Source organism: Protomyctophum parallelum (assembly GCF_964188405.1).
Source record: "Protomyctophum parallelum genome assembly, chromosome: 17".
Taxonomy (NCBI): domain Eukaryota; kingdom Metazoa; phylum Chordata; class Actinopteri; order Myctophiformes; family Myctophidae; genus Protomyctophum; species Protomyctophum parallelum.
Genome location: NC_139719.1, coordinates 45,167,745 through 45,193,744, shown reverse-complemented (window position 1 = coordinate 45,193,744; position 26,000 = coordinate 45,167,745). Strand labels below are relative to the sequence as shown.

The 26,000-nt window shown below is 40.9% G+C and overlaps 2 protein-coding genes across 2 annotated transcripts in view; both read right to left on the bottom strand.

The window, feature by feature from the left end:
* Positions 1-13,198: 13,198 nt before the first annotated feature.
* nat9 (N-acetyltransferase 9) lies at positions 13,199-21,964 on the bottom strand. The gene is made up of 6 exons (XM_083786806.1): positions 21,778-21,964; positions 18,893-19,002; positions 17,772-17,912; positions 16,934-16,993; positions 16,314-16,408; positions 13,199-14,567 (listed from the first exon to the last, which is right to left on the bottom strand). Exons 1-6 carry the CDS (start codon positions 21,852-21,854, stop codon positions 14,205-14,207), a joined length of 846 nt encoding a protein of 281 aa, XP_083642932.1. The 5' UTR covers positions 21,855-21,964; the 3' UTR covers positions 13,199-14,204.
* A 2,247-nt stretch (positions 21,965-24,211) lies between these two features.
* syt15 (synaptotagmin XV) overlaps positions 24,212-26,000 on the bottom strand; it is a gene marked incomplete at both ends in the record, with an annotated part of 18,753 nt that continues 16,964 nt past the window's right edge. The window contains 2 exons of the mRNA XM_083787661.1: positions 24,212-24,351; positions 25,689-25,889. Coding sequence (XP_083643787.1) covers positions 24,212-24,351; positions 25,689-25,889 — 341 coding nt within the window. The remainder of the gene's footprint in view (positions 24,352-25,688; positions 25,890-26,000) is intronic.

The following is a 26,000-nucleotide window of genomic DNA, read 5'->3' as shown; positions in this document are numbered from 1 at the left end:
AGTCTTCTTCCACAGTCTGCAATGAGCTGTTTTACAGATGTGTTTGGTTGAACCTCATCAGTTTGGATGAAAATGAAGTTGTTAAAGTCCTCTTGATCAAACAAAGCCACAATGGAATCCAGTGTCTCTCTGTCTTTCTCAGTAAAGTCATTAGGCTTCAACAGCAGCAGCAATACATTTGGTCCATGGGGTGAACAATCAGAAGAACAGATCTCTTCTATTTCTTTTCTCACTGATCCAAAAGATTGACTGAAGAGGTCTGTGGTTTTCACTACTCTGACAGACCTTCCTTTCCACACTCCATCTGCCACCTGCTTGGTTGGACTGTGGATGTAATTAATGCGAGGAAATTTAAGCGATGAAAACTGTTGACTGTTGACGATCGAGTTGCCAAGTGTTGCCTTTTTGTTGTCACTTTTCCCAAGAAGCACAACCCTGAGTCCAGAATCTACAAAAACAAATACAAAACAGTTAAAATAATTAATAATTCTGTTTTGGCAAAGATTATAGTTATCATATTTGAAATATATTATATTAATCATATAATGCATTTAGTGTAATTATAAGTCACTATAAGTTAATTGTGTGCTTTAAAAGGATACCTGGCAAATAAGACATATATGCCTTAAAAGTTAAAACACTATACTTTCAACTTTTCAATTCAATGTATACAAGAACAACACAAGACCTTCAGTAATGTAATGAATTTACTTCAAAGGATCCCTGCCTAATAAGACAAATATGCCTTAAAACACTATACTTGTCCTCAATAGGAACTGCTCCTGTCACAATTTGATGATGTCATATGTCCAATATGGTCTACTCTAGCCCTATGGAATGTATGGAATTCATATGCTAATAAAAACGACTCAATAGACCAATTATTTGTTTACAAACATAGGGACTGGGCGCATGGGTGACTGTTTCATGTAATCAATTCCCAACAGATCTCCAAACCTGTTGTTTTGGGGAGCGCTGGTTTCAGTTCATTCAACCTCCTCTGTGTGTTGGCTAGTGAGATGCGCCCTATAGGAGACATTTATACTTCAAAGCCCAACAGTATTGTGCACAGAGAACAGCTGATATATAAGCTCACATCGCATCACAGATGCGACTATTGTGAGTGTAGAGGTCTGCGTGTGTGACACCATCGCGGGACGAAGCATGAATTATACTCGATGGGCTACAGGTGTGCGTGCAACCATGGACAAACAGGCTCTGTTGCCGTGATCATAAGCGCACCTCCCGTTCTTATGACAGCGACTGGAGGTGTGGTTTTGAGGACAACTGCTTTGAATTACTATTATTGTTCACACACAACAGAAACCAATTTGGATTATATATTTCAAGAGTGAGAGATCACAATATAAATCCTAATCATTCTTCCTCCACACTGGGATAAAAACAGCGTCTGAAAGTTTGATGGGGCATTTTTTACACATGAGTGCAGCTAGAACTTTTCCATTGCATCTTATGAGAGGCAGGGTTCTTCTGCTGCCGGTATGTGCAGACGTCGTCTGTATCCTCCTAAGGATAATATGAGCATCAAATAAATATTTGTAATACTTTTTTATTAGCACCTGCATTCCATATAATTTTCTATAGGGCTGACCACACATGGACATACTCTATGACATCAACTTGCAACAGGGGCAGTCCCTGCAGAGTGAAAGATTCTCTATTTATGAAAGAAATAAAATATTGGTGTTTTTATTTGTATTTTTAGTTATAGAGGGCAAGTATAGTGTTTTAAGGCATATTTCTCTTATTAGCCAGGGATCGTTTTAAGTAAATTCATTACATTACCGAAGATCTTGTGTTGTTCTTGTATAAATTGAATGCTATTTATTTTACTTTCATTAAAGCACCCAATGATGACTTATAGTGACTCACAATTGTAGCCTACTATATAGCAGTATAGTGCATTTATTGCAGTGACAGATTTCAATGTATTACGGTATACAATAATGTATGTATTTCAACTTGTAAGTATAATAATTATAATACACTTAGACTATGATCCTTGACAATAATCATGTATTAGTAGTAGTAGTAGTAGTAAAAAACATAAAAACATACCCTTATCTTCCTGTTCTTTCATCTTTTTTGTCATCGTTGTCTTTTCTTCTTCATGAGTTATTTTTAGCTCCTCCACTTTTCTTTTCGTCTCAACTACCTTCTCTTTTAAAATCTTAACTTTTTCATTCCATTCCTTCTGTTTCATGTCATCCTGTGTGTTCCTTTTCCTGTCCCCCTCATCTCTTCTTTGCTGTTCTTCCTGTTCTTTCTTTCTGAACTCGTCCACAATTCTCTGTTTTTCTGCTTCTCTTTCCTGTCTGCGTTTGTCCTCTTCTTCCTGTCTGCGTTTGTCCTCTTCTTTTCTTTTCCTTTCATGTTCTTTTCTTTCACGTTCAAATTCTTCCTGAAGCGTTTTTATTTTCTTCTTTTCTTCTTCTCTTCTGTCTTTGTCTTCCTGTTCTTTTTTATTCCATCGTTCTCTTTCCTTCTCCCAGGCCTCTTTTCTCATTTCTTCTGATCCTACATTTTTCTCTCTCTCTGAGGCCTCAAGTTTTTTCTCCCACTCCATTTGTTTCTTTTCCTGTTCTTCCTTCCTTTTTCTGTCCTGCAAAATCGCCTGTTGTTTCTTTTCTTCTTCTTGTCTCTTTTCATCCTCATCTCTTCTTTGCTGTTCTTTCCATTCTTTCTTTCTGAGATCATCCACAACTCTCTGTTTTTCCGCTTCCTCTTCTTGTCTGCGTTTGTCCTCAAAATTTATTTTAATTTCATGTTCTTTTCTTTCACGTTCAAATTCATCCTGAAGCCTTTTTATTTTCTTCTCTTCTTCTTCTCTCCTGTCTTTGCCCGCCCGTTCTTTTTTATTCCATCTTTCTCTTCTCATTTCTTCTGATCCTACATGTTTCTCTCTCTCCACTGGAAACGGTAGACATTTTGATGTGGTGTGCAGGTGTGATGCTGAAGCTGTTGACTCCACTAGTTTATTTTCCTGTTCTTCCTTCCCTTTTCCGTCCTCCATTTCCCCTTTTTCCTGTTCTTTCTTCCTCTTCCTCTCTTCTCTTTCTTTCCGCTCATTTAGTTGATTTTCTTCCAATTTCTCCCGTTTTCTGGCCTCTTCCTTTTCATCTTCCTGTTCTTTCATCTTTTTTGTCATTGTTGTCTTTTCTTCTTCATGAGTTATTTTTAGCTCCTCCCTCTCTCTTTTCATCTCATCTACCTTCTCTTTTAAAATCTTCTCCATTTTCTCCAAGGCCTCAACTTTTTCATTCCATTCCTTCTGTTTCATTTCATCCTGTGTCTTCCTTTTCCTGTCCTCCTCATCTCTTCTTTGCTGCTCTTCCAGTTCTTTCTCTCTGAGATCATCCACAACTCTCTGTTTTTCCGCTTCCTCTTCCTGTCTGCGTTTGTCCTCTTCATTTATTTTCCTTTCATGTTCTTTTCTTTCACGTTCAAATTCTTCCTGAAGCGTTTTTATTTTCTTCTTTTCTTCTTCTCTTCTGTCTTTGTCTTCCTGTTCTTTTTTATTCCATCGTTCTCTTTCCTTCTCCCAGGCCTCTTTTTGTTTCCTCATTTCTTCTGATCCTACATTTTTCTCTCTCTCTGAGGCCTCAAGTTTTTTCTCCCACTCCATTTGTTTCTTTTCCTGTTCTTCCTTCCTTTTTCTGTCCTGCAAAATCGCCTGTTGTTTCTTTTCTTCTTCTTGTCTCTTTTCATCCTCATCTCTTCTTTGCTGTTCTTTCCATTCTTTCTTTCTGAGATCATCCACAACTCTCTGTTTTTCCGCTTCCTCTTCTTGTCTGCGTTTGTCCTCAAAATTTATTTTAATTTCATGTTCTTTTCTTTCACGTTCAAATTCATCCTGAAGCCTTTTTATTTTCTTCTCTTCTTCTTCTCTCCTGTCTTTGCCCGCCCGTTCTTTTTTATTCCATCTTTCTCTTCTCATTTCTTCTGATCCTACATGTTTCTCTCTCTCCACTGGAAACGGTAGACATTTTGATGTGGTGTGCAGGTGTGATGCTGAAGCTGTTGACTCCACTAGTTTATTTTCCTGTTCTTCCTTCCCTTTTCCGTCCTCCATTTCCCCTTTTTCCTGTTCTTTCTTCCTCTTCCTCTCTTCTCTTTCTTTCCGCTCATTTAGTTGATTTTCTTCCAATTTCTCCCGTTTTCTGGCCTCTTCCTTTTCATCTTCCTGTTCTTTCATCTTTTTTGTCATTGTTGTCTTTTCTTCTTCATGAGTTATTTTTAGCTCCTCCCTCTCTCTTTTCATCTCATCTACCTTCTCTTTTAAAATCTTCTCCATTTTCTCCAAGGCCTCAACTTTTTCATTCCATTCCTTCTGTTTCATGTCATCCTGTGTCTTCCTTTTCCTGTCCTCCTCATCTCTTCTTTGCTGCTCTTCCAGTTCTTTCTTTCTGAGATCATCCACAATTCTCTGTTTTTCCGCTTCCTCTTCCTGTCTGCGTTTGTCCTCTTCATTTCTTTTCCTTTCATGTTCTTTTCTTTCACGTTCAAATGCTTTCTGAAGCCTTTTTATTTTCTTCTCTTCTTCTTCTCTTCTCTTCTCTTTGTCCTCCCGTTCTTTTTTATTCCATCGTTCTCTTTCCTTCTCCCAGGCCTCTTTTTGTTTCCTCATTTCTTCTGATCCTACATTTTTCTCTCTCTCTGAGGCCTCAAGTTCTTTCTCCCACTCCATTCGTTTCTTTTCCTGTTCTTCCTTCCTTTTGCTGTCCTCCAGTTCCTGTTCTTTCTTCCTCTCTTGCAGAATTTCCTGTTGTTTATTTTCTTCTTCTTGTCTCTTTTGATCCTCTTCTCTTCTTTTCTTGTCATGGTTTTGTTTGATCAGATCAACTTCTCCCTGAAGTATTTTTATTTGATTTTGTTGCTCTTCACTTCTCTTGTCATCTTCCTGTTTTATTTTATCCGAACATGCTCTGCTGTCCTTCTCCCAAGCATCTCGCTGTTCTCTCGTTTCTTTGTTATTGAGTTCCCACGATGGCAAAACTAAATGAACTAAATCGTTCCTGTGGAGCTTTTTCAGAATATGAATAAGGATCAGAGAATGATTATCGGGGTAATTCTGCATGATCAGTTTGGCAGTTTTCGTTTGGTCAGCATCCTCTACACAAGACGATGGGAGCGGCTGGAAGCCTTCAATGCGTTTAGTCGGACTCGTTAGATGCCCTTGGAATTCTCTAAATTGTTCTTTTGACAGCTCGTGCAGAATGCCCAAGATTTCAGAGTGCTCCATGGTGGATTCCTGTTACAAACAGAGCATGTTAACTTCTCAGCTTCATTCTCTAAATGCGACTGCATGGTTTTCTAAGACCTCCCGTTCCCCGCCAACTGTGGTGGACAAAGTGATAAAAATCCCTATACATTGACATTTAAATATTTGGAGTTGAACTGTCAGACTCTTTGTTTCTATTTATTTATTTATTTCATGAACCAATTCTGCTACATTGGCTGAATTAACGTGGGGGGGGGGTACAAACCACCATCCAACACAGTGCAATATGAAAAACAACAAAAAACAATGAAGAACAAATTTGACATCCCCCCCCCTCCCACCGCAATATAAAACTTAAAAAAGTGAATAAGGCAGTCCTTGTTTATTGCTTTTGTAGTAAAGGATGATACCTACTTCCTTGCTGACCATGTTCAGAGTTCCACTGGGCGTTTCCTTGCTGTCCGGGCCCTTCAAATTGGAGGAGCTGGCTGGCCTTCCCCGATCTCCAACCTGTGCTCCGATGAGCACTTCTTCTAGTTGTAAATATCATTGGCATACTACATATCAGGATGGTCACACATGATGTAAAATAACACAGTTGTCGTGTCGTATAATAGTAATTAGTGATGGTTCTTATTCAGTTGTCACTTTAACTGGTTTCTGGGAAACTGATAGTTAGTCTATGGGGCGCATTAGCCTCTGCCCATGCTTCCCTGTTCCTCGCTGGTTGTTGTTGGAGCGGTGGTGGATTATCGAACCCCTAACCTAAACTATAACAAACCATCGCACCATTTTAAGGTCAACGTGTTAAGCATGTTTGACCTAAACGATAATTGAAATAATGTTATTTACAAGTTTACATGTTTGAAAAATAATGTAACAGTAATGTTCTGCACTCTGTTCATTGATTGATTGATTAGTTACAGGCACAAGAAAACCGTTAGGCTTTCTTTTTGGGGAAAGGGACATGGGGAGCAACAATACAAAACACAAAAACAAAATACCTCTGCCCCCCACACACAAATAAACGCATAAAAACTGATCAATGTAATCTAGATATGTTTTTTGTTGTCATTTTGTTTGTATCTATTCTACTGTTTCTACACTGAAAGCCATCTGCCAACGTGTGAAGTGAGGGGCGCTAATATATTAAAGTGCATGGATTTAAAAGGACTCGTTGATGCAACATTATGTTACAGAACATATTGACATGCTTGCTTGCTTTGGCAACGTAAATGTATGTTTTCTCATGCCAATAAAGCTTCCTTTGAATATAATTTACATGATTAAATAACAAATCAAAAGATGAATGTCTCCCCATTAAGGACAATAGCCACCAGTAGCAGGGATGTGTTTTCAATGAGTCTAACATGGAGTTGGAAATTGAATGGTCTTACTGTAGCCTAGTTATGTAGGAACGAGTGGCAAAAACTACTTCCTGGCCTTGACAGACCATACATCCTAACAGAAAGTCACATTAAACAACTTTAGGCGACCTTAAACTCACTTTGCCACTCGATATGAAGTACACTTTGACTCCAAGTGTACAAATGAAACCAAATGGACCCGCAACGGTCCATTGGTTAAATGATTGAATCACTCAAATATCAAATGAAAAGGGCAGACTTCATTTGAGCAGGGTTATTAATTTAGTTTGACGGAATCACTTGCCCAATAGATATGAGCTTGTATACAATTGTGGCGACTAGTGACACCAATATAACAGTATGGTGTGGTGAAGCAGATTTACTTTTCTCATCCTGGGAATGTGGTGATGGTTCTGGTTGGGTTGTCAGTGAAGCTGGACCAGGTGCAGCTTGACTAGAAGAACCTAAGAAGACATAAGAAACAAATAAATAATGAAATTAATAGCAGAAATAGCCGATCTACAAGAGCAGTACTCATGACCCATGTTTCGTCTGTTGTGAAGCAGAACAAACAGGCTGTGGACGGTGATTGCAGCAAGGATTGGCTGTGGTGAGTGGAGGCAGGTGTAGTGCATATGGGTGATTGTGAATGGAGAGTGGCTAATTAATGAGGGCAAGTGTGGTAGATAGGGAAGCGATTGAGAACGGGGAGTGGCCGTGATAAGCAGAGGGTGGTCTCTACTCCTGAACCTACGATGAACACAACTATAGAGCAGGGTTCATTCTTAACAGGTTTAATGCTTATGAACTTGATTTTTGGCGAATGACACCAACAAAACAGTAAGGGATGGTGAAGGGGAGAACCAGATTGGGCCTTACTTTTCTCAGCAGCAGCAGCATCCTGGGAATGGGATGATGGACCAGGACCCTTTGCAGCTTGACTAGAAGAACCTAAGAAGACATAAGAAACAAAACATAATGATCACAACTTTTACCGTACATAATATAATATGTAGAAGCCATGTGACGTATGATTGCGAACGCAGTGAGCACTAACTATGAGACCCTGCTGATCATGTCTGTGTGTCTGTGTGTGTGTGTGTCTGTCCCGCTGTGACACCACCCGCCCGCCACCAGAGGGCGCAGCTGTAGCACACACACACACACACACACACACACACACACAGGGCGCAGCTGTAGCACACACACACACACACACACACACACACACACACACACACACACACACACACACACACACACACACACACACACACACACACACACACACACACACACACACACACACACACACACACAAACAACCACACACACACACGAGCTGCGTTCGCTTCCCGCGTTTGCGCGTCTTACTTGTAAGTCTTGTGTTTTTATTATTATTGACATGGTGAACGTATGAACATTGATTGACAGATTGACAGTTCACCTGTTCACTAGCGTGTGGGAGTTTGGACTGAAAGGAGACGGGGTGAGCGTGGGAGACGACATTTTCTGTTAACATCCACATTTAGTTCACATTATTGCTGGGAACTGTTGTACTTTTAACAAATGTGTTCAAATGCATTAATTATACTTAATTTTATAACTTATAACTACTTTATTAAACTACTTTTAACTTTATGAACTTAAAAACAAATACATTGGACATAAAATACAATAGAAAACATTGTAATACTAGTTAAGCTACTAATAAGAGAGTGAAATAATTAGGGATGTACTGATGAGACATTTTGGGCGTTAATTGCAGTTATGGCCGATAACCGATATAACCAATGTCCATTTGATCTCATTCTGTATTAAAAAATATATAATTATTTTGGCCATTCTGGAAAATATGTCAATATTAGTGGGAGGGGCATATGTAAGCCACTGCGGCAACCACACTTTGCAATTCTTTTTAAATTGCGACCTTTCTAGTTATAATTATAGAAAATACTGTTCTGTTTGTAATCATACAAGTTAACTGTTAATGCATTAGTAGTGTTAAAAGTGTTGATAATGTAAATAAACACAAAAATACATTGCACAGCTTAGATAAAGGAGATTCATGCAAATTATTTGATGTATAAAACATATAAAAATATATATCTATAGTCTAACAATTAAGGATATAGAGGGTTATAATATTATCACTGCATCTCCCCTTTCAAATGAATTGTGTTGTTTTTGTGGGGGATTAAAAGTGAAACATCTGAAACAGTACAGTAAAGATAACAACAATATACAAATGGTATTCAACATCTCCTAAGCCGTCCCACAATGGAGCCATACTGTGTAACAGATTGTAGGACTTTCAGGCAATGTCCGATTTGCTCCAGTAATTAAATGCAGTGTTGTCTATTATACAGAAGTAGCACTCAAAACCTAATTCTGCAGGGTTCTATAACCTGATATTTTGGAAATCAACAAGAAGTTGTCAGAACTTTTCGTAAAACACATGAATAAAAAACATGTCCTGTACATTTTGGGTGCCGATCAGTTTGTTGCGATATAAATAGTTTAATAGTGTGTAGAAGTCGCATCCTCCCTTCACCTACCTTTGGGTATCCTGTCCACTAAATCATTCCTTTTGATCTGCTGCAGAAAATGAATAAGGATCTGAGAATGATTAGTGGGGTAGGTCGATGTGATCAGTCTGGCAGTTTGCATTCGGTCAGCATCCTCTACACGAGACCACGGGAGCGGCCGGAAGCCTTCAATGAGTTTAGTCCCACTCGTTAGATAACTTAGATGCCATTTGATTTCGCTAAAGTCTTCACTTGACAGCTCGTGCAGAATGTCCAAGATTTCAGAGTGCTCCATGGTGGATTCCTGTTACAAACAGAGCATGTTAACTTCAGATGTCAGAGTGCTCCATGGTGGATTCCTGTTACAAACAGAGCATGTTAACCTCTCAGATGTCAGAGTGCTCCATGGTGGATTCCTGTTACAAACAGAGCATGTTAACTTCTCAGCTTCATTCTCTAAATGCGACTGCATGGTTCACGGTGCCCCAAGACCTCCCGAAAAAGAAAAGAACTATGGACACAGTGATAAAAATCCCTATACATTGACATTTAAATATTTGGAGTTGAACTGTCAGACTCTTTGTTTCTATTTATTTATTTCATGATGAACCAATTTTGCTACATTGGCTGAATTAACATGGGGGGGGGGGGTACAAACCACCATCCAACACAGTGCAATATGAGAAGAATTTAAAACATTATGTTACAGAACATATTGACATGCTTGCTTGCTTTGGCAACGTAAATGTATGTTTTCTCATGCCAATAAAGCTTCATTTGAATTTAATTGACATGATTAAATAACAAATCAAAAGATGAACGTCTCCCCATTAAGGACAATAGTCACCAGTAGCAGGGATGTGTTTTCAATGAGTCTAACATGGAGTTTGAAATTGAATGGTCTTACTGTAGCCTACAGTAGCCTATATAATAGGAAGGGGCATAACTGATACAATCAATATCAAATATCTAACTATTGAATCAAGCAACTTAAAACACTGCCTAGCGGTCCACACAAAAGCCAGAGTAGATGTGAAAATCATCAAATGTGTTATAAAGTTAATGTCCCTTAATAACCTGCAGTCTGAGCATAGCTTTACAACAAAGAATATATATTTGCCCTCTAAATCGTTGATATGCAGGGATATGATATAGAATGAATAAATAAATACTTTGTTTTGCAGCTTTAAAAGAACATAATCAAATGTTTTATGGTTATTATTTACCAGGAGCCTGGATGGCTTGCTTCCAAGCTTGAAATATTATATATTTTATATTATACATATAACAACCCCCTCATAATAGAGGGTTTTATGTGCGTGACATCATCATCATACCAGGAAGTTATGTAGGAACGAGTGGCAAAAACTACTTCCTGGCCTTGACCAAGGAAGCTCTGAGAAGGAAGTGAAGTGGTCACGTGACTGGGCTGCGCCATGACACTTTCATGGACACTTTCATGGGAGCCAAACTACCCGGAAGTTTGGCAGAATGCATTGTAGTCAATGAGAGCTCAGTGACCAGTTCATGAACAAACATTATTTATGAACAATTGAGATCTTTTGTAAAGTAATCACTTCTGGAAAATAACAGAAGACATGCAACACATTATTGTCTGCTGTGTTGTTATTCGATGTGTACACTGTGTACTTTTTATAGACGTATGGTATCTAAAGAGCTCAAAATACCACAAAGTATCGCGAGACTTCCCACCGTTTCCTGTCTGTCAGCAAAATATCGCGATACTTCGGAGCCAGAAACGATACCTGCTGCTGTTTAGATCCTCAGATAAAATGATATACTGTGCACTCTGTGCACATCGAAAAGTAAGTGATTAGAAAACAACCTGTGATATGTCTTCTGATATTTTCCAGAAGTGATTACTTTACAAAAGGTCTCAATTGTTCATAAATAATGTTTGTTATGAGCTGGTCCAGCCGGCTCCATTCACTGCCATGTATTCATTGCACTTCCGGTGTGAGTTTGGCTCCCATGAAAGTGTCCATGAAAGTGTCATGGCGCAGCCCAGTCACGTGACCACTTCCCTTCCTTCTCAGAGCTTCCTTGGCCTTGACAGACCATACATCCTAACAGAAAGTCACATTAAACAACTTTAGGCGACCTTAAACTCACTTTGCCACTCGATATGAAGTACACTTTGACTCCAAGTGTACAAATGAAACCAAATGGACCCGCAACGGTCCATTGGTTAAATGATTGAATCACTCAAATATCAAATGAAAAGGGCAGACTTCATTTGAGCAGGGTTATTAATTTAGTTTGACGGAATCACTTGCCCAATAGATATGAGCTTGTATACAATTGTGGCGACTAGTGACCCCAATATAACAGTATGGTGTGGTGAAGCAGATTTACTTTTCTCATCCTGGGAATGTGATGATGGTTCTGGTTGACTAAACTTTAGACACACACTGGCGACGAGAGATATTGTGTATATATATATATATATATATATATATATATATAATATACACACACAACAGATAAAACTCAACGGAACCTCACCTGGTTTGAAGAGCAGCTCCAATGCTTTGGTTCCATTAGTTGTAAACTTCGTCCTAATGGCTTTTATTTGACTCTGTGTGTGTTAATGTTTACACTCTGCTGCTTCTGCTGCTCCTGAAGGGCGGGAAACGGTGTCCGCGTGGAATGTGGAAGTCAGTACCGGATGTAGTGGGCGGGCGGGCGGATGTAATGTCTACTGTCCAATGAAATGACACTGTGTGATATTACAGTAGACTATAGTCTCTAGACCACTGGTTCCCAAACAGTGGGTTGGGAATCTTTGTGGGTCGCTGACACATCATTATGGGTCCCTTTATTATTTTTGTTTCTTGCATTCTGTTTTTAATTATTTTGAATATGTCCTAAATATTGTAGGCTACATTAATTCCCCAAAAAAGCTTTTAATGAATTTAATAAAAGAAAAATAATCCATGATTTTTAATTTCTTGAATAAATGAAATAAAATAAGATTCAAATAATTAAAGTTTATTCTTGCAATGCATTAACCACTTGAAATTAAAGTTTTTTCCCCACAAGAGTGGTCTCTTCTTTTTTTGAGTAGGCTATACTGACAATTGGAAATACTAATAAATTATACGCAAATAATAATTGTAGCCTACAGAGTTTGTTGCTTTACTCCTGCTGTAGGCCGCCTGGATTATTATATCTGTTGTGTTTTTACAACAGAGACAGTAGACTAATACTAATACTTCCTAACATTTTAGTCTAGTTTTGATTAGTTGATAAATTGTCCATATATTTAGTTTTAGTCATCATAGCTTAGTTTCCATTTAGTTTTTTTTTTGTGAAAAAAGGTAGTTGACGTCATAGTTTTAGTCCACGAAAACAACACTGTTCAGAATGAACTGTGAGCCAGAGTTGCCCACAATTACAAATAGAGTATTACCATTTAATAGAGTAATAATCCATGGAGCGGTCGGTGCCCTGTGGGCCTGGTGTAGCCAGGCAATCAATACTGAGGTGTCAAGCTGTGCTTAATGGTATAAACATGACCTCAGCTATGTCTGCGCCCTGCAAGACCGACCCCTCTGTGGATGTGAACTAGTGTGCATGCAGCGTGCATTTTGGCAACAGCGCCACTAGATGGCGACATCCACCACCTGAGAGGAGCGAGAAGGTACGAGGCTAAAAGCAATAAGGGATTTAGCAGACACTGTTTCTCTGTACAAGACAGTAGACACTGATATATCTCTGCTGCAAATTGCGTAAAAAAATATATCTAGATTATTGAAAACTGGTCAAACGGTGGCCAAGTAAGTGGAAAGAAAGTATGAAAACAGCTGATCTACAATCATGGAGATGGGCTGTTTTCACTATCTGTGGAATCAAGTAAACGAATGCCTCAACTCCTAAAATGATGTCGTGTTCACCCGCTTTCTACACCTGTGAACTTGTGATACGACACAAAGGTTGAAGACGAGTTGTAATAACTTTCATTTTAATTCGGTAAAATGTTTACAGTAAATATTAAAAAAATGGACAGTAATGAAATGTAATGACTTTTTTTTGGCTACTTTTACAAAGAATGAAAACATGAATTAATAATGAAAACACTGAGCCAGTCCACACACATTGTACTGACCAGTAGCTGGCCTAGAGTCTCACGGAGCCAGACAACTAATCTACGAATGCTATATCTGTAACTACAGCTCCCCAAGTCAGAGGAAAGAAGCTGCCATTTCCCTTCAAATATATTTTAACATATCTTTTAATTTTTCTATTTCTGTTAAGCAACATTATAATGCTTAGATGATTTCGATTCATATTAGGATAACTGTATGACGGCAGAATTTATATTTTACTCGTGATCAGAGCTTCCGTTGCTCCAGACTGTATGACGGAAGCATTTATATTTTACTCGTGATCAGAGCTTCCGTTGCTCCAGACCGTATGACGGAAGCATTTATATTTTACTCATTATCAGAGCTTCCATTGCGCCAGACTTTTTTCACGAATGTGATGAGTCGGCACATTTGAAAAAGTTGTTCTTCGTATTTTGCGAAGAAAGCTATTGGGAAGCTTTTATTTTGCAGGTTGGTCACAGATTTGGCGGAATTTCCCCAACTAGTATAGAGCGCCGAAGTCCTGACGTCACTGGCTCGTCCCCTCGATACCCCTCGGTTCCCCTGGTTTCTGCCTGGTTCACGGAAGTAATTTCTCTATGGAGAATAACATGGGCTCATCTTAAAATCGTTTCATATAAGTGTTGTGGTCCAAAAATAAACAAGCTGTCTCGGCGTTATTGTCAGGGAGGTGTCTCTGTATCGTTTACGACAGTCAGTCACTCATATAATTATGATACAGTCTGTTTCTAGCGAAAATGTAACTAATTCAGTAGCAGTAACAATAGCGTTTTCTCTCAGTCAGTTGATTCTTCATATCCATGTGCGTGAAACGGCCGGGATGACATGTTTATTTTTTTCAAACACAGTTCTTATATTGAGGCGATCTAAAATCCCCCCCGTGGATTTGCGCCCTCTACCGATATTGTCGTCAAGACTTCGGTGCTCTGTTACAGCGTTACGGTGAGGGCATGTGCTGCCCCCCAGTGGACATGTGCTGCCCCGCGGTGGTCATGTGCTGCCCCCCAGTGGACATGTGCTGCCCCCCAGTGGACATGTGCTGCCCCGCGGTGGTCATGTGCTGCCCCCCAGTGGACATGTGCTGCCCCGCGGTGGTCATGTGCTGCCCCGCAGGGGTCATGTGCTGCCCCGCGGTGGTCATGTGCTGCCCCGCGGTGGTCATGTGCTGCCCAGCGGAGCAGCAGCTCTCCCTGTGTTGTCTCTCCTTCATGTAAAGCGTGTCGTGATGCAGCGTGGCCTTCAGCGCCTCGTCCACCGTCAGGCCCAGGGTGACCTCCTTGAACACCCGACACTTGGACAGCTGTAGGACGTCAGGGAGGACAACGGTTAGTTAGTTCACAGACAGGAGACACTTGGACAGCTGTAGGACGTCAGGGAGGACAAACGGCTAGTTAGTTCACAGACAGGAGACACTTGGACAGCTGTAGGACGTCACGGAGGACAAACGGCTAGTTAGTTCACAGACAGGAGACACTTGGACAGCTGGGGTACGATTTGAGAGTATGATTTCAATGTATGACACCCGGGTACTCAGGAAGGGGAAAGCTATTACTAGGGACAATACACACCCGTTACACAGCCAATACCATCTCTTACCTTCAGGGCGACGGTACACGGTACCTTCCCTGCATGCTATAGGGCCTCAAGATGGTTTGTTCCCATAAGTATAGGACTTATGAACAAGCAGAGGCCCCGTCTCAGTTCTATAAGTATAGGACTGATGAACAAGGAGGCCCGTCTCAGTTCTATAAGTATAGGACTGATGAACAAGGAGGCCCGTCTCAGTTCTATAAGTATAGGACTGATGAACAAGCAGGCCCGTCTCAGTTCTATAAGTATAGGACTGATGAACAAGCAGGCCCGTCTCAGTTCCGTTGCATAAAGTGTGATGTGATGCCTCTTGGAACTATGACTGGTGGCCTTCTGTTGGCATTGTTTCTTTATTGTCATTGTACTGTGTGATCTGTTTGTTTGTTTCTTTATTGTCATTGTACTGTGTGATCTGTTTGTTTGTTTCTTTATTGTCATTGTACTGTGTGATCTGTTTGTTTGTTTCTTTATTGTCATTGTACTGTGTGATCTGTTTGTTTGTATGTGTTTTCTGTATCCTGATGACTGCTGTGCACAAAACACATTTCCGAAAGGACAAATAAAGTATACATCTATATAAAGTAAATAAAGTATACATCTATATAAAGTAAATAAAGTATACATCTATAGGACATGGAGAACCGCTAGGCAGGGACGTGCAACATAGACATCAAAGGGGGCTTCAGCACCTGCCCTTTTACCCGTCTGTAAAACAACTGCCCTTTTACCCGTCTGTAAAACAACTGCCCCTTTTACCCGTCTGTAAAACAACTGCCCTTTTACCCGTCTGTAAAACAACTGCCCCTTTTACCCGTCTGTAAAACAACTGCCCTTTTACCCGTCTGTAAAACAACTGCCCCTTTTACCCGTCTGTAAAACAACTGCCCTTTTACCCGTCTGTAAAACAACTGCCCTTTTACCCGTCTGTAAAACAACTGCCCTTTTACCCGTCTGTAAAACAACTGCCCCTTTTACCCGTCTGTAAAACAACTGCCCTTTTACCCGTCTGTAAAACAACTGCCCCTTTTACCCGTCTGTAAAACAACTGCCCCTTTTACCCGTCTGTAAAACAACTGCCCTCTCCAGACCACGAATGAATGCTGCATTTACTACATGGTGGAAGAGATGCAAAATGCCCTCCTTTCCTTTCATGCCATGCCGGAAGGAAGGCAGCGTTCAGGAGAATTGCTTTTTTCCCCAAAGTCTCCTGAACTTGAACACAGTACAGTAAGCTATGAGCTTGTAGATCTGCTATTTTTTTCAACAGCTAAAGCATAACATGATAATGTTTAAAACACCAAAAGGGGTTCCGGCCCAGAATGGGTTAACCTTCATAGCAGCACAGACAATGTCGTCCTGTGTGTTTCGTAATAATAATAATGAAGTGTTCATCCTTCTCCTCGTTACCTCATAATAATAATAATAATAATGACGTGTTCATCCTTCTCCTCGTTACCTCATGGAAGTGGAGCTTCTTAAACATGGCGATGCTCACAGGGTTGTCCAGGCCGATCTTAGCCTCAAACTTCTGTATACCCAGCCTGGTTATCCCTGTAGAACACGAACACGAACACACACACACACACACACACACACACACACACACACACACACACACACACACACACACACACACACACACACAATTATGTACAACGCACGCACGTGTGTGTGTGTGTGTGTGTTTACTTATGATCGTAGATGATACATATTTCTATGTATTTGATGCATTACCTTGTGTTTTCCTTGCTTACTGTAAATCGCTCTGGATTTAGAGCGTCTGCCTAAAGTAAAGTATGCCTAAATCTGCCTGAGGTTGTTGCTTGTCTGCTTACCGTAACGCCTCATCATCATCAGTGTCTGCTTACCGTAACGCCTCATCATCATCAGTGTCTGCTTACCGTAACGCCTCATCATCATCAGTGTCTGCTTACCGTAACGCCTCATCATCATCAGTGTCTGCTTACCGTAACGCCTCATCATCATCAGTGTCTGCTTACCGTAACGCATTACAGTAACGCCTCATCATCAGTGTCTGCTTACCGTAACGCCTCATCATCATCAGTGTCTGCTTACCGTAACGCATCATCATCAGTGTCACCTCCTTCCCCAGGCCTTGACCTCTGTAGCTGGGCTCTGTTAGAACAATACAATACATTAACCTCTGTAGCTGGGCTCTGTTAGAACAATACAATACATTAACCTCTGTAGCTGGGCTCTGTTAGAACAATACAATACATTAACCTCTGTAGCTGGGCTCTGTTAAAATACAACAATACATTAACCTCTGTAGCTGGGCTCTGTTAGAACAATACAATACATTAACCTCTGTAGCTGGGCTCTGTTAGAACAATACAATACATTAACCTCTGTAGCTGGGCTCTGTTAGAACAATACAATACATTGACCTCTGTAGCTGGGCTCTGTTAAAATACAACAATACATTAACCTCTGTAGCTGGGCTCTGTTAAAATACAACAATACATTGACCTCTGTTAGAACAATACATTAACCTCTGTAGCTGGGCTCTGTTAAAATACAACAATACATTAACCTCTGTTAGAACAATACATTAACCTCTGTTAGAACAATACATTAACCTCTGTAGCTGGGCTCTGTTATAACAATATACAACAATACATTGACCTCTGTTACAACAATACAATACATTGACCTCTGTTACAACAATACAATACATTGACCTCTGTTAACACACTAATCGCCCGGGGGTATTAAGGACTATTAAATCAGAGCGCCCAGCGATGTAGAGCAACAGAGCACATTTAGCGACGCACCAGCCAGGCGCTATCCCGTATGTAGCTGAAGTAGCTAGATGTAGCTAGATGTAGCCAAAACACTCCCGAGGCGATCGACAACAACGGGAGGTAGTCAGGGGGTCGGAGGTCAAGCTCACCTGCGATCATGACCTCCAGCTCGGCCAGAGAGGGGTCAGCGGGGTCGGTCAGGAAGATGTTCACGTCTCCCACCATGCACTGCTCTTCCTGTAGCGCCGGCTCCGCCCACCGCTGCTTGTCCAGGATGATGAAGGTCAACTCTGATTGGTGCATAGAAAAACAACAAGATGATAAAGGTTCATTCTGATTGGTGCACAGAAAAACAACAAGATGATAAAGGTTCATTCTGATTGGTGCACAGACTAAACAAGATGATGAAAGTGCATTCTGATTGGTACACTGATGTGATGTGAAAACATAAAAAATGCAATAAAGAATGCCTTAGCTATAGGGATGCCGCCGATTCATCGATTTTCCGATGAATCATCGCAGTCTCCGAAATCGATTTTAATATTTAATTAAAAAAAAATTAATAGACAAAATATAGGCTAATAAGTAAGGCTGCATGATATATCGAACATGTACCTTCATCAGAGTGGAGAATATAAGTATAAATGAAGTTGAGCAAAGCCACTCTTCTCTGCCCCTCTCTCTAACAGACAGTTAACAATCGCTTGTTAAGTGCCTGCCAGACAGACAATCAGATGAAATGAAGGCAGGTGTAGAGTAGAGTGTAGACTAGTGAACTGAACATGTTCTCTTTATATCAAGTACTTCATACCAGCCCCTTATGAAACTACTTCTCCCCAAATCCAAATGGATTTCATTTTCCATCCTGAATGGCAGTAACTAGCATACAATGAGAACTGAGAAGATCCACAAAGGTTTACTCATCAAAACTGATTATAAAACTGTAACCATCAAAGCATGCACTCAACATATAATGGTTATGTGACCATGGCATGTGCATAATATAAAATCTTAAAAGTTTAATCTGTAGGCTCTCCTACATAGACTACAATGGAGACAACGTCCACGCTCGCGCTACGTCCGGCCGGGGAAACTCCACCCCCCTGTCAGGTGAAAAGAAGCAGCTTGGACTCCTCATGCATAGAAGGAAGCATGAGGTCAGTCCGCTGCCCCCAGTCTCTCTGCATGTCGTATTCCTGCTCTGTGTGTGTGTGTGTGTGTGTGTGTGTGTGTGTGTGTGTGTGTGTGTGTGTGTGTGTGTGTGTCCTACTGTCATCGTCCTCCCTCCAGTCTCTCTGCATGTCGTATTCCTGCTCCAGAGTCAGAGGTTCTGACGCTGTCAGCTTCTGGAGCTCTGCAGACTTCATCCATTCATGATACCTGCCAGTCGCACACGCACGCACACACACACACACACACACACACACACACACACACACACACACACACACACACACACACACACACACACACACACACACACACACACACACACACACACACACACACACACACACACACACACACACACACACACACACACACACACACACACACACACACACAGGTGTAAAATTGGGTTAAAGTATAGTTTTTGTGCACACTAGCTCCATCGTTTTAGTTGTTGTTTCCATAAAAAGACAAATTGAAGAGGAAGAGATGAGGGGACAAGGGAGAGAGAGAGATAGAGAGACCTCAAATTCATCTACATATTTATCAACCACATGACATGGGCCTAAAGTAGCCTATATATATATACGATTTTAAATATATTTAGCCCGTCAGCTCAAACCTACAGCCACAATGTAATACTTTGTTTTCTGTGCTGCGCACAAACTCCACTACCATTAAATAAAGTCCATATATTACATCTATGCCACCGCTGATATATTCCAAAGCCCTCTCGCAGGTAATCTTTTTAAACTATTTTCAGAAATGGGATAATATTTAATTTGGTGGGTAGATCTTGTCATTTGGAAAGTAGCTCTCAAGTTTAAAAAAAATCACACCCGTGTGAACCGAGTGGTGCAACTCAGTGTGGGGGTCCCCGGTGGGTCCCCGGGAACTTCCAGACCCACAGGAACACGCCCAGGGTGCCAGCCCGGTTCTGGCGAGCCGCCCTGCGTCCGAAACAGTCGAGAAATGACACAATGACTGTGTGGGGGAATTAGCATTTAGGCTTTAGACCTTTATTTGTAGTCGCCACCAAAGAGGTCCAGGTGTTATTTTGTGCAAAAGCGCATTATTGGCTGTTTCCCCTACCATAAGCCCTTTGTTTTTTGAGAGAGAGAGAGAGAGAGAGAGAGAGAGAGAGAGAGAGAGAGCTACTTTCCAAATGTCAAGATCTACCCACCAAATTAATTATTATCCCAATGCTGAAAATAGTTTAAAAAGATTACCTGCGAGGGGGCTTTGGAATATCAGCGGTGGCATAGATGGAATGGATGGAATTTATTTAATGGTAGTGGAGTTTGTGAGCAACACTTGAAAACAAAGTACTACATTGTGGGTTTGAGCTGACAGGCTAAATATATTTAAAATCGTATACTTTAGGCCGGGCCATGTCATGTGGTTGATTGATTGATTGTATTTATTAACAGTTTGCACTGTACATGATATATATCATGTATACATCATATGTGACCCACCATGAATAGGAGCCTGTCATCGGATTATTGTTCATTTGTTTTTGTCATGTCATGTCATTATGGAAGCATGTAATCATAGCTTCAAATTGACATATTGGTTGTTCAGTTTGACCGACCAGTTTTGGATATATGGCTTATACTTTGAGTGCAGAGAAAACAGCGACTTGAGAAAACAGGCTTGAAAGGTTCACTTCTGTGGTCTCTGACATTACATGTTTAAGCATTTATTTCATATTTACATGTCTTCTGTGGACTCTAACATTACACCTATAGCTACATGTTTAAGAATTTATTTCATATTTACATGTCTTCTGTGGTCTCTAACATTACACCTAGCTACACGTTTAAGCATATATTTCATATTTACATGTCTTCTGTGGACTCTAACATTACACCTATAGCTACATGTTTAAGCATTTATTTCATATTTACATGTCTTCTGTGGTCTCTAACATTACACCTATAGCTACATGTTTAAGCATTTATTTCATATTTACATGTCTTCTGTGGTCTCTAACATTACACCTAGCTACACGTTTAAGCATATATTTCATATTTTCATGTCTTCTGTGGTCTCTAACATTACACCTAGTTACATGTTTAAGCATTTATTTCATATTTACATGTCTTCTGTGGTCTCTAACATTACACCTAGCTACATGTTTAAGCATTTATTTCATATTTACATGTCTTCTGTGGTCTCTAACATTACACCTAGCTACATGTTTAAGCATTTATTTCATATTTACATGTCTTCTGTGGTCTCTAACATTACACCTAGCTACATGTTTAAGCATTTATTTCATAATTACATGTCTTCTGTGGTCTCTAACATTACACCTATAGCTACATGTTTAAGCATTTATTTCATATTTACATGTCTTCTGTGGTCTCTAACATTACACCTAGCTACATGTTTAAGCATTTATTTCATATGTACATGTCTTCTGTGGACTCTAACATTACACCTATATAGCTACATGTTTAAGCATTTATTTCATATTTACATGTCTTCTGTGGTCTCTAACATTACACCTATAGCTACATGTTTAAGCATTTATTTCATATTTACATGTCTTCAGTGATGATGTATACATGACTGACACACACACACACACACACACACACACACACACACACACACACACACACACACACACACACACACAGCTGGGAATAATATTAATACTACTAATATTGATTAAGATGACAGACAGTTAACAGTCTTTGTATTGAGTTTGTGCTTAAAATGTACTGTAAATTCTACAAACTGTTAATACATATTTCAATCAATCAATCAGTACAGTAGGAGACAACAGAGCAGTTCATCATAGACTATACACAAGCTGCAGACGAAAAAGCAAGGTAGGCTATACAAAAAAACAGATCTACAAGCTACCAACGCGTCGCACGGCCAAAGACACACACACACCACACACACACAGAGAGAGAGAGAGAGAGCTAACGGTTTTATTCATTGTTTTAACAGTTATTATATGAATCCAACCTGGGCACGTGGTCTGCATTGTAAGGCACCAACACCACCTTCTCTCCCTCCAGCAGAGTGTTCTCATTGATCCTCATGGCGGAAATATCAGGACAGTATTTATTATTATAACGATTAGAGGTTTAGATTATACAAACACATCGATATGTATTATTGTGTCTCCATTTCTGTTCGGCTCTGTTTTGGGGGCTAGAGCAGGCAGTGTTGCCAGATTGCGCGAGAGGGGTAAGAGATAAGCATCAAGCCCCAACAAAACGACTAGGAGGGGGCAAATCTAGGCTACTTATTGTTGTAAGATCTGCTATTTTCAACAAATATTCAGTAACAAAATGTGGATTTAAAAATATATATTTTAACGACACAAAACTGGGGGGGGGGGGGGGGGGGGGGTCCCTGGCACAATATACTTTTAGATATATAGGGTCCATGGACAAATACATTGATTGGTTGATTGAGTTATTGAAATATTTATTAACAGTTACAGTAGGCCTACAGTACAGTACAGTACATTTCAAGCACAACAATACAAAGACTGTTAACTGTGAGTGGACGACCCAATTAAGCATTACACTTGTTTACAAGAGGGTCCACCAATTGTTCAATTCATCAAAGTGGAGTTTGATGTGGGGTTGATAGGGGGTCCTTGACAATGTGTGATAATCACTGGTTTAAACGATATTAGGAAACAAGCCTATAAATCAGCAACTTATATATACTTTAGAAACAAGCCCAAAAAAACATCCTATTTACACACGCCTTAACAGGAATAACAATTAAGCCCAAAGCCGCTTATAATTAGGGGACATGGCAACACTGCTCCAGTTCACTTCCTGCTGCTCTGTAAGCCGCGTCACGCAGCGGGGAGAGGTCGCCACCTACTGGACGGGAGCGGAAATGGAAATGTTTATAATGTACATCTTTTCACATCAAGGTCCAGTATTTATTCTGCAGTTGAGCCACGAACCACAATTTGATGACATTTAGCCCCAAACTTAAATATTCCCAAAGTGGGTACTCTCTTCCAAAAACATTTTGTTGTCTGTGATAAGATTTTGTCCACAATCCCATGATGTATAGTATTCTAATTATGATGTGGTATACCATTATATTAGAAGAGATCAAATTAACAATTCCTCTACATTCTCTAATTGTGTACCCGTACGGGTTCATTCACGCTCTAAGGAATTAAAGATCTATAAGGGTCCATTTGGTTACCAACTCTCCATCCACCTGGAACCCCCTCAAGGACCACTGGTGGTCCCCGGACCACTGGTTGAAAACCACCGTTATAATAGAAATTATTGTATTATTATGAAAGACACATTTGATGAATAAATTAAATGATTCAAATGTATTCATGTTTCAGATAATACTGTATTAAGGCCATTGTGTTGGTCTTATTGGACTAGAAAAGTATATACACACGTTATATTTATTATAATTTATTTCACCATACATACAAATGATGATTCTGAACGTTGAACTGCCTCATTGCATTATTAAATATCTTTACTAAACCATTGAGTATTTTTTGTGAGTGCTCTCCCAACTATCTATGCATGCTAGTTAGTGTAAAAAAGAATGAACATACTTTCTTTCCATTGTTATGTTATTGTTAGTTGCACATGTAAGTGACTGTAAGAGACTCAATCGTATCCCTTGTGTGGTACCCGCATATATCATATAATATGTTTCCTCCTCATTGTCTGCACCATGACCACAATCCAGTTACTGAAACTCTGTCACATTATTCTGAAAGGCTGATGTGTACATAGTACATAGTAGCCTACATAGTACATAGTACATAGTACATATACTATAGTCAGCCTGGGCACACCTGAACTGCGGCCAAAAGAAGCCGGCGTCTCTTCCCGGGTTTTTAGACAGCTGGTGGATGGAAATGAAGCTCCGCCCACGCGGCAGAATGCTGCTGTGGCAAAGCTTTATTTTTGAGTTTCCCATGTTTGATGGTATATTGTTGCTCGTGTTCAAGAATGTCTTGTTAAATGTGAACGCAAATAAAGATGTTATAATACACATGTGTTTCTTTGTCTGTGCGTGTGTAAACGTGTGTGTGTGTGTGTGTGTGTGTGTGTGTGTGTGTGTGTGTGTGTGTGTGTGTGTGTGTGTGTGTGTGAGTGTGCGCTAGGTGCTCCTCCTCAGCCTGTGCCAGTGTGTGTGTGTGTGTGTGTGTGTGTGTGTGTGTGTGCGTGTGTGTGTGTGTGTGTGTGTGTGCGTGCATGCGTGCTAGGTGCCTTTCCTCAGCCTGTGCCAGTGTGTGTGTGTGTGTGTGTGTGTGTGTGTGTGTGTGTGTGTGTGTGTGTGTGTGTGTGTGTGTGTGTGTGTGTGTGTGTGTGTGTGTGTGAGGTGTGTGTGTGTGTGTGTGTGTGTGTGTGTGTGTGTGTGTGTGTGTGTGTGTGTGTGTGTGTGTGCGCTAGGTGCCCCTCCTCAGCCTGTGCCAGTGTGTGAACAGCTGCTGCGGTGTGTTCATGGTGTCCATCCAGTGCTGTAGCTGCTGACCTCTGGAGTACATGAAGGGACCCAGAACTACAACTCCCAGCATCCCCGGAGGCTCTGGAAGAAGAAGAAGCATTAAAAACACTGTCACCTTCCTGTTTGTCGGAAATCAAGATTCAAGACTTTATTGCCATGTCAACAGAGTTGATTGGAATTTGTTTCAGTGCACTAAAAACATGACAGAACACAATACAAGAGTACAGACATCATATGAGGGGGACCAAGAAATAAGAAGAATGCAAAACGTTACAATCCATGTTGAATAAATAAATAGCAAATTCATCACAGTTCATCGTTTTACAAAGCAGCTTCAGGCTGTAAAGTGCGAGTGAAAAGAGGGCCAGCATTCAGGAGGCGAACAGCATCGGGATAAGTGCTGTTCTTAAAGCGGGAGGTGTTGCACTTTAGAGACCGGAGTCTCCTACCTGAGGGCAGGGGTGCGAAAAGAGAGCAGGCAGGGTGGGAGGGGTCAGCGATCACCTTCTGCATCCTGCGCTTAGTGCGTATGGTGTAGACAGAGGAGACGGATGGGAGGTCGAGGCCAATGATTTTTGACGCTGTGCGTACCACCCTTTCCAGCCGTTTCCTCTCTAAGTCGGTGGTGTTTCCATACCACACTGTGACTGAGAAGACGAGGACACTCTCCACAGTGGCTCTGTAGAAGTGAACCAACGCCTCCCCGGTCACACCGAACGTCTTTAAGAGGCGTAGGAAGTGAAGCCTCTGGTGGGCTTTACTCAGGATGTTACTAGTGTTAACTTCCCATTTCAGGGAGCAGCATATAGTGGTGCCAAGGAATTTAAAACTGTCGACCCTTTCGATAGGCTGGTCATCGATAACCAGGGATGGGGGCATAATCCCCTTTTTCCGGAAATTAACCAGCCAGGTTTAGGATAAGGTTATTCGAAGTGAAATGACCGCCAGGGTTGTCTTTGGCAGGACATTTCTATTTTAGTCTCTTGAATAGCTTCCATTTAGTTTTTTAGTCACATTTTAGTCACCCGGAATGTTTTAGTGTTTTAGTCTAGTTTTAGTCGACTGAATATCATACATTTTTTAGTCTTTTCCTCTCCACACGCATGACGGCATGAGACAAACTGATAAAAAACTGATACTGTGATACAGCATATTTATTAGGCCAAGTAACAGAAATCTTATAAAATTATAATTATAATTATTTTCCCCTTCCTGTCCGAGGGGGGGGGGGGGGGGGGGCTGTGCCTGGGGGGAGGGGGTGCTCCAGCCCCCCCCCCCCCCCCAGCACCCCTACTTCCCTCAGCCATGCACGGTCAAAATGTCCCTACACGGGTTTCAGCCAATCGCAAGCCGTGTCTCGTGTCTCGACAGTTATGTCTCACAGTTGACCAGTAATGAATGACCTATTGACCTCTGACCTGTGTGCACGGGGTCAGGCTGCTGCAGCTCCACCCTCAGACAGGCGTCGTCCAGCTGCTGGGGGCGGAGCTTAAAGGTCACCTTGAGGTCGAAGGAGGGGTCAGCAGTGGTAGCTCCGCCTCCCACCACCGCGGAGGCGGAGCTCTGCCTGCTCTTCACCACCTGAGTGTGTATCTGCAGACACACGCGCACGCACACGCCTGGGAGCGACGTGCACGCACACACGCACGCATTCACAATTCACAAACACACACACACACACACACACACACACAGAACCATAACGGTTAAACTAATTGACTAATTGTTCT

What these genes read in the sequence shown, in the direction of transcription:
- nat9 (XM_083786806.1), bottom strand. Translation starts at nt 21,854, where the DNA reads ATGAGGATCAATGAGAACACTCTGCTGGAGGGAGAGAAGGTGGTGTTG. An exon ending in CTGGAGGGAGGACGATGACA is followed by an intron (nt 17,913 to 18,892) that starts GTAGGACACACA and finishes TGCACCAATCAG; the next exon opens with AGTTGACCTTCATCATCCTG. An exon ending in AGAAGCTCCACTTCCATGAG is followed by an intron (nt 14,568 to 16,313) that starts GTAACGAGGAGA and finishes GACGTCCTACAG; the next exon opens with CTGTCCAAGTGTCGGGTGTT.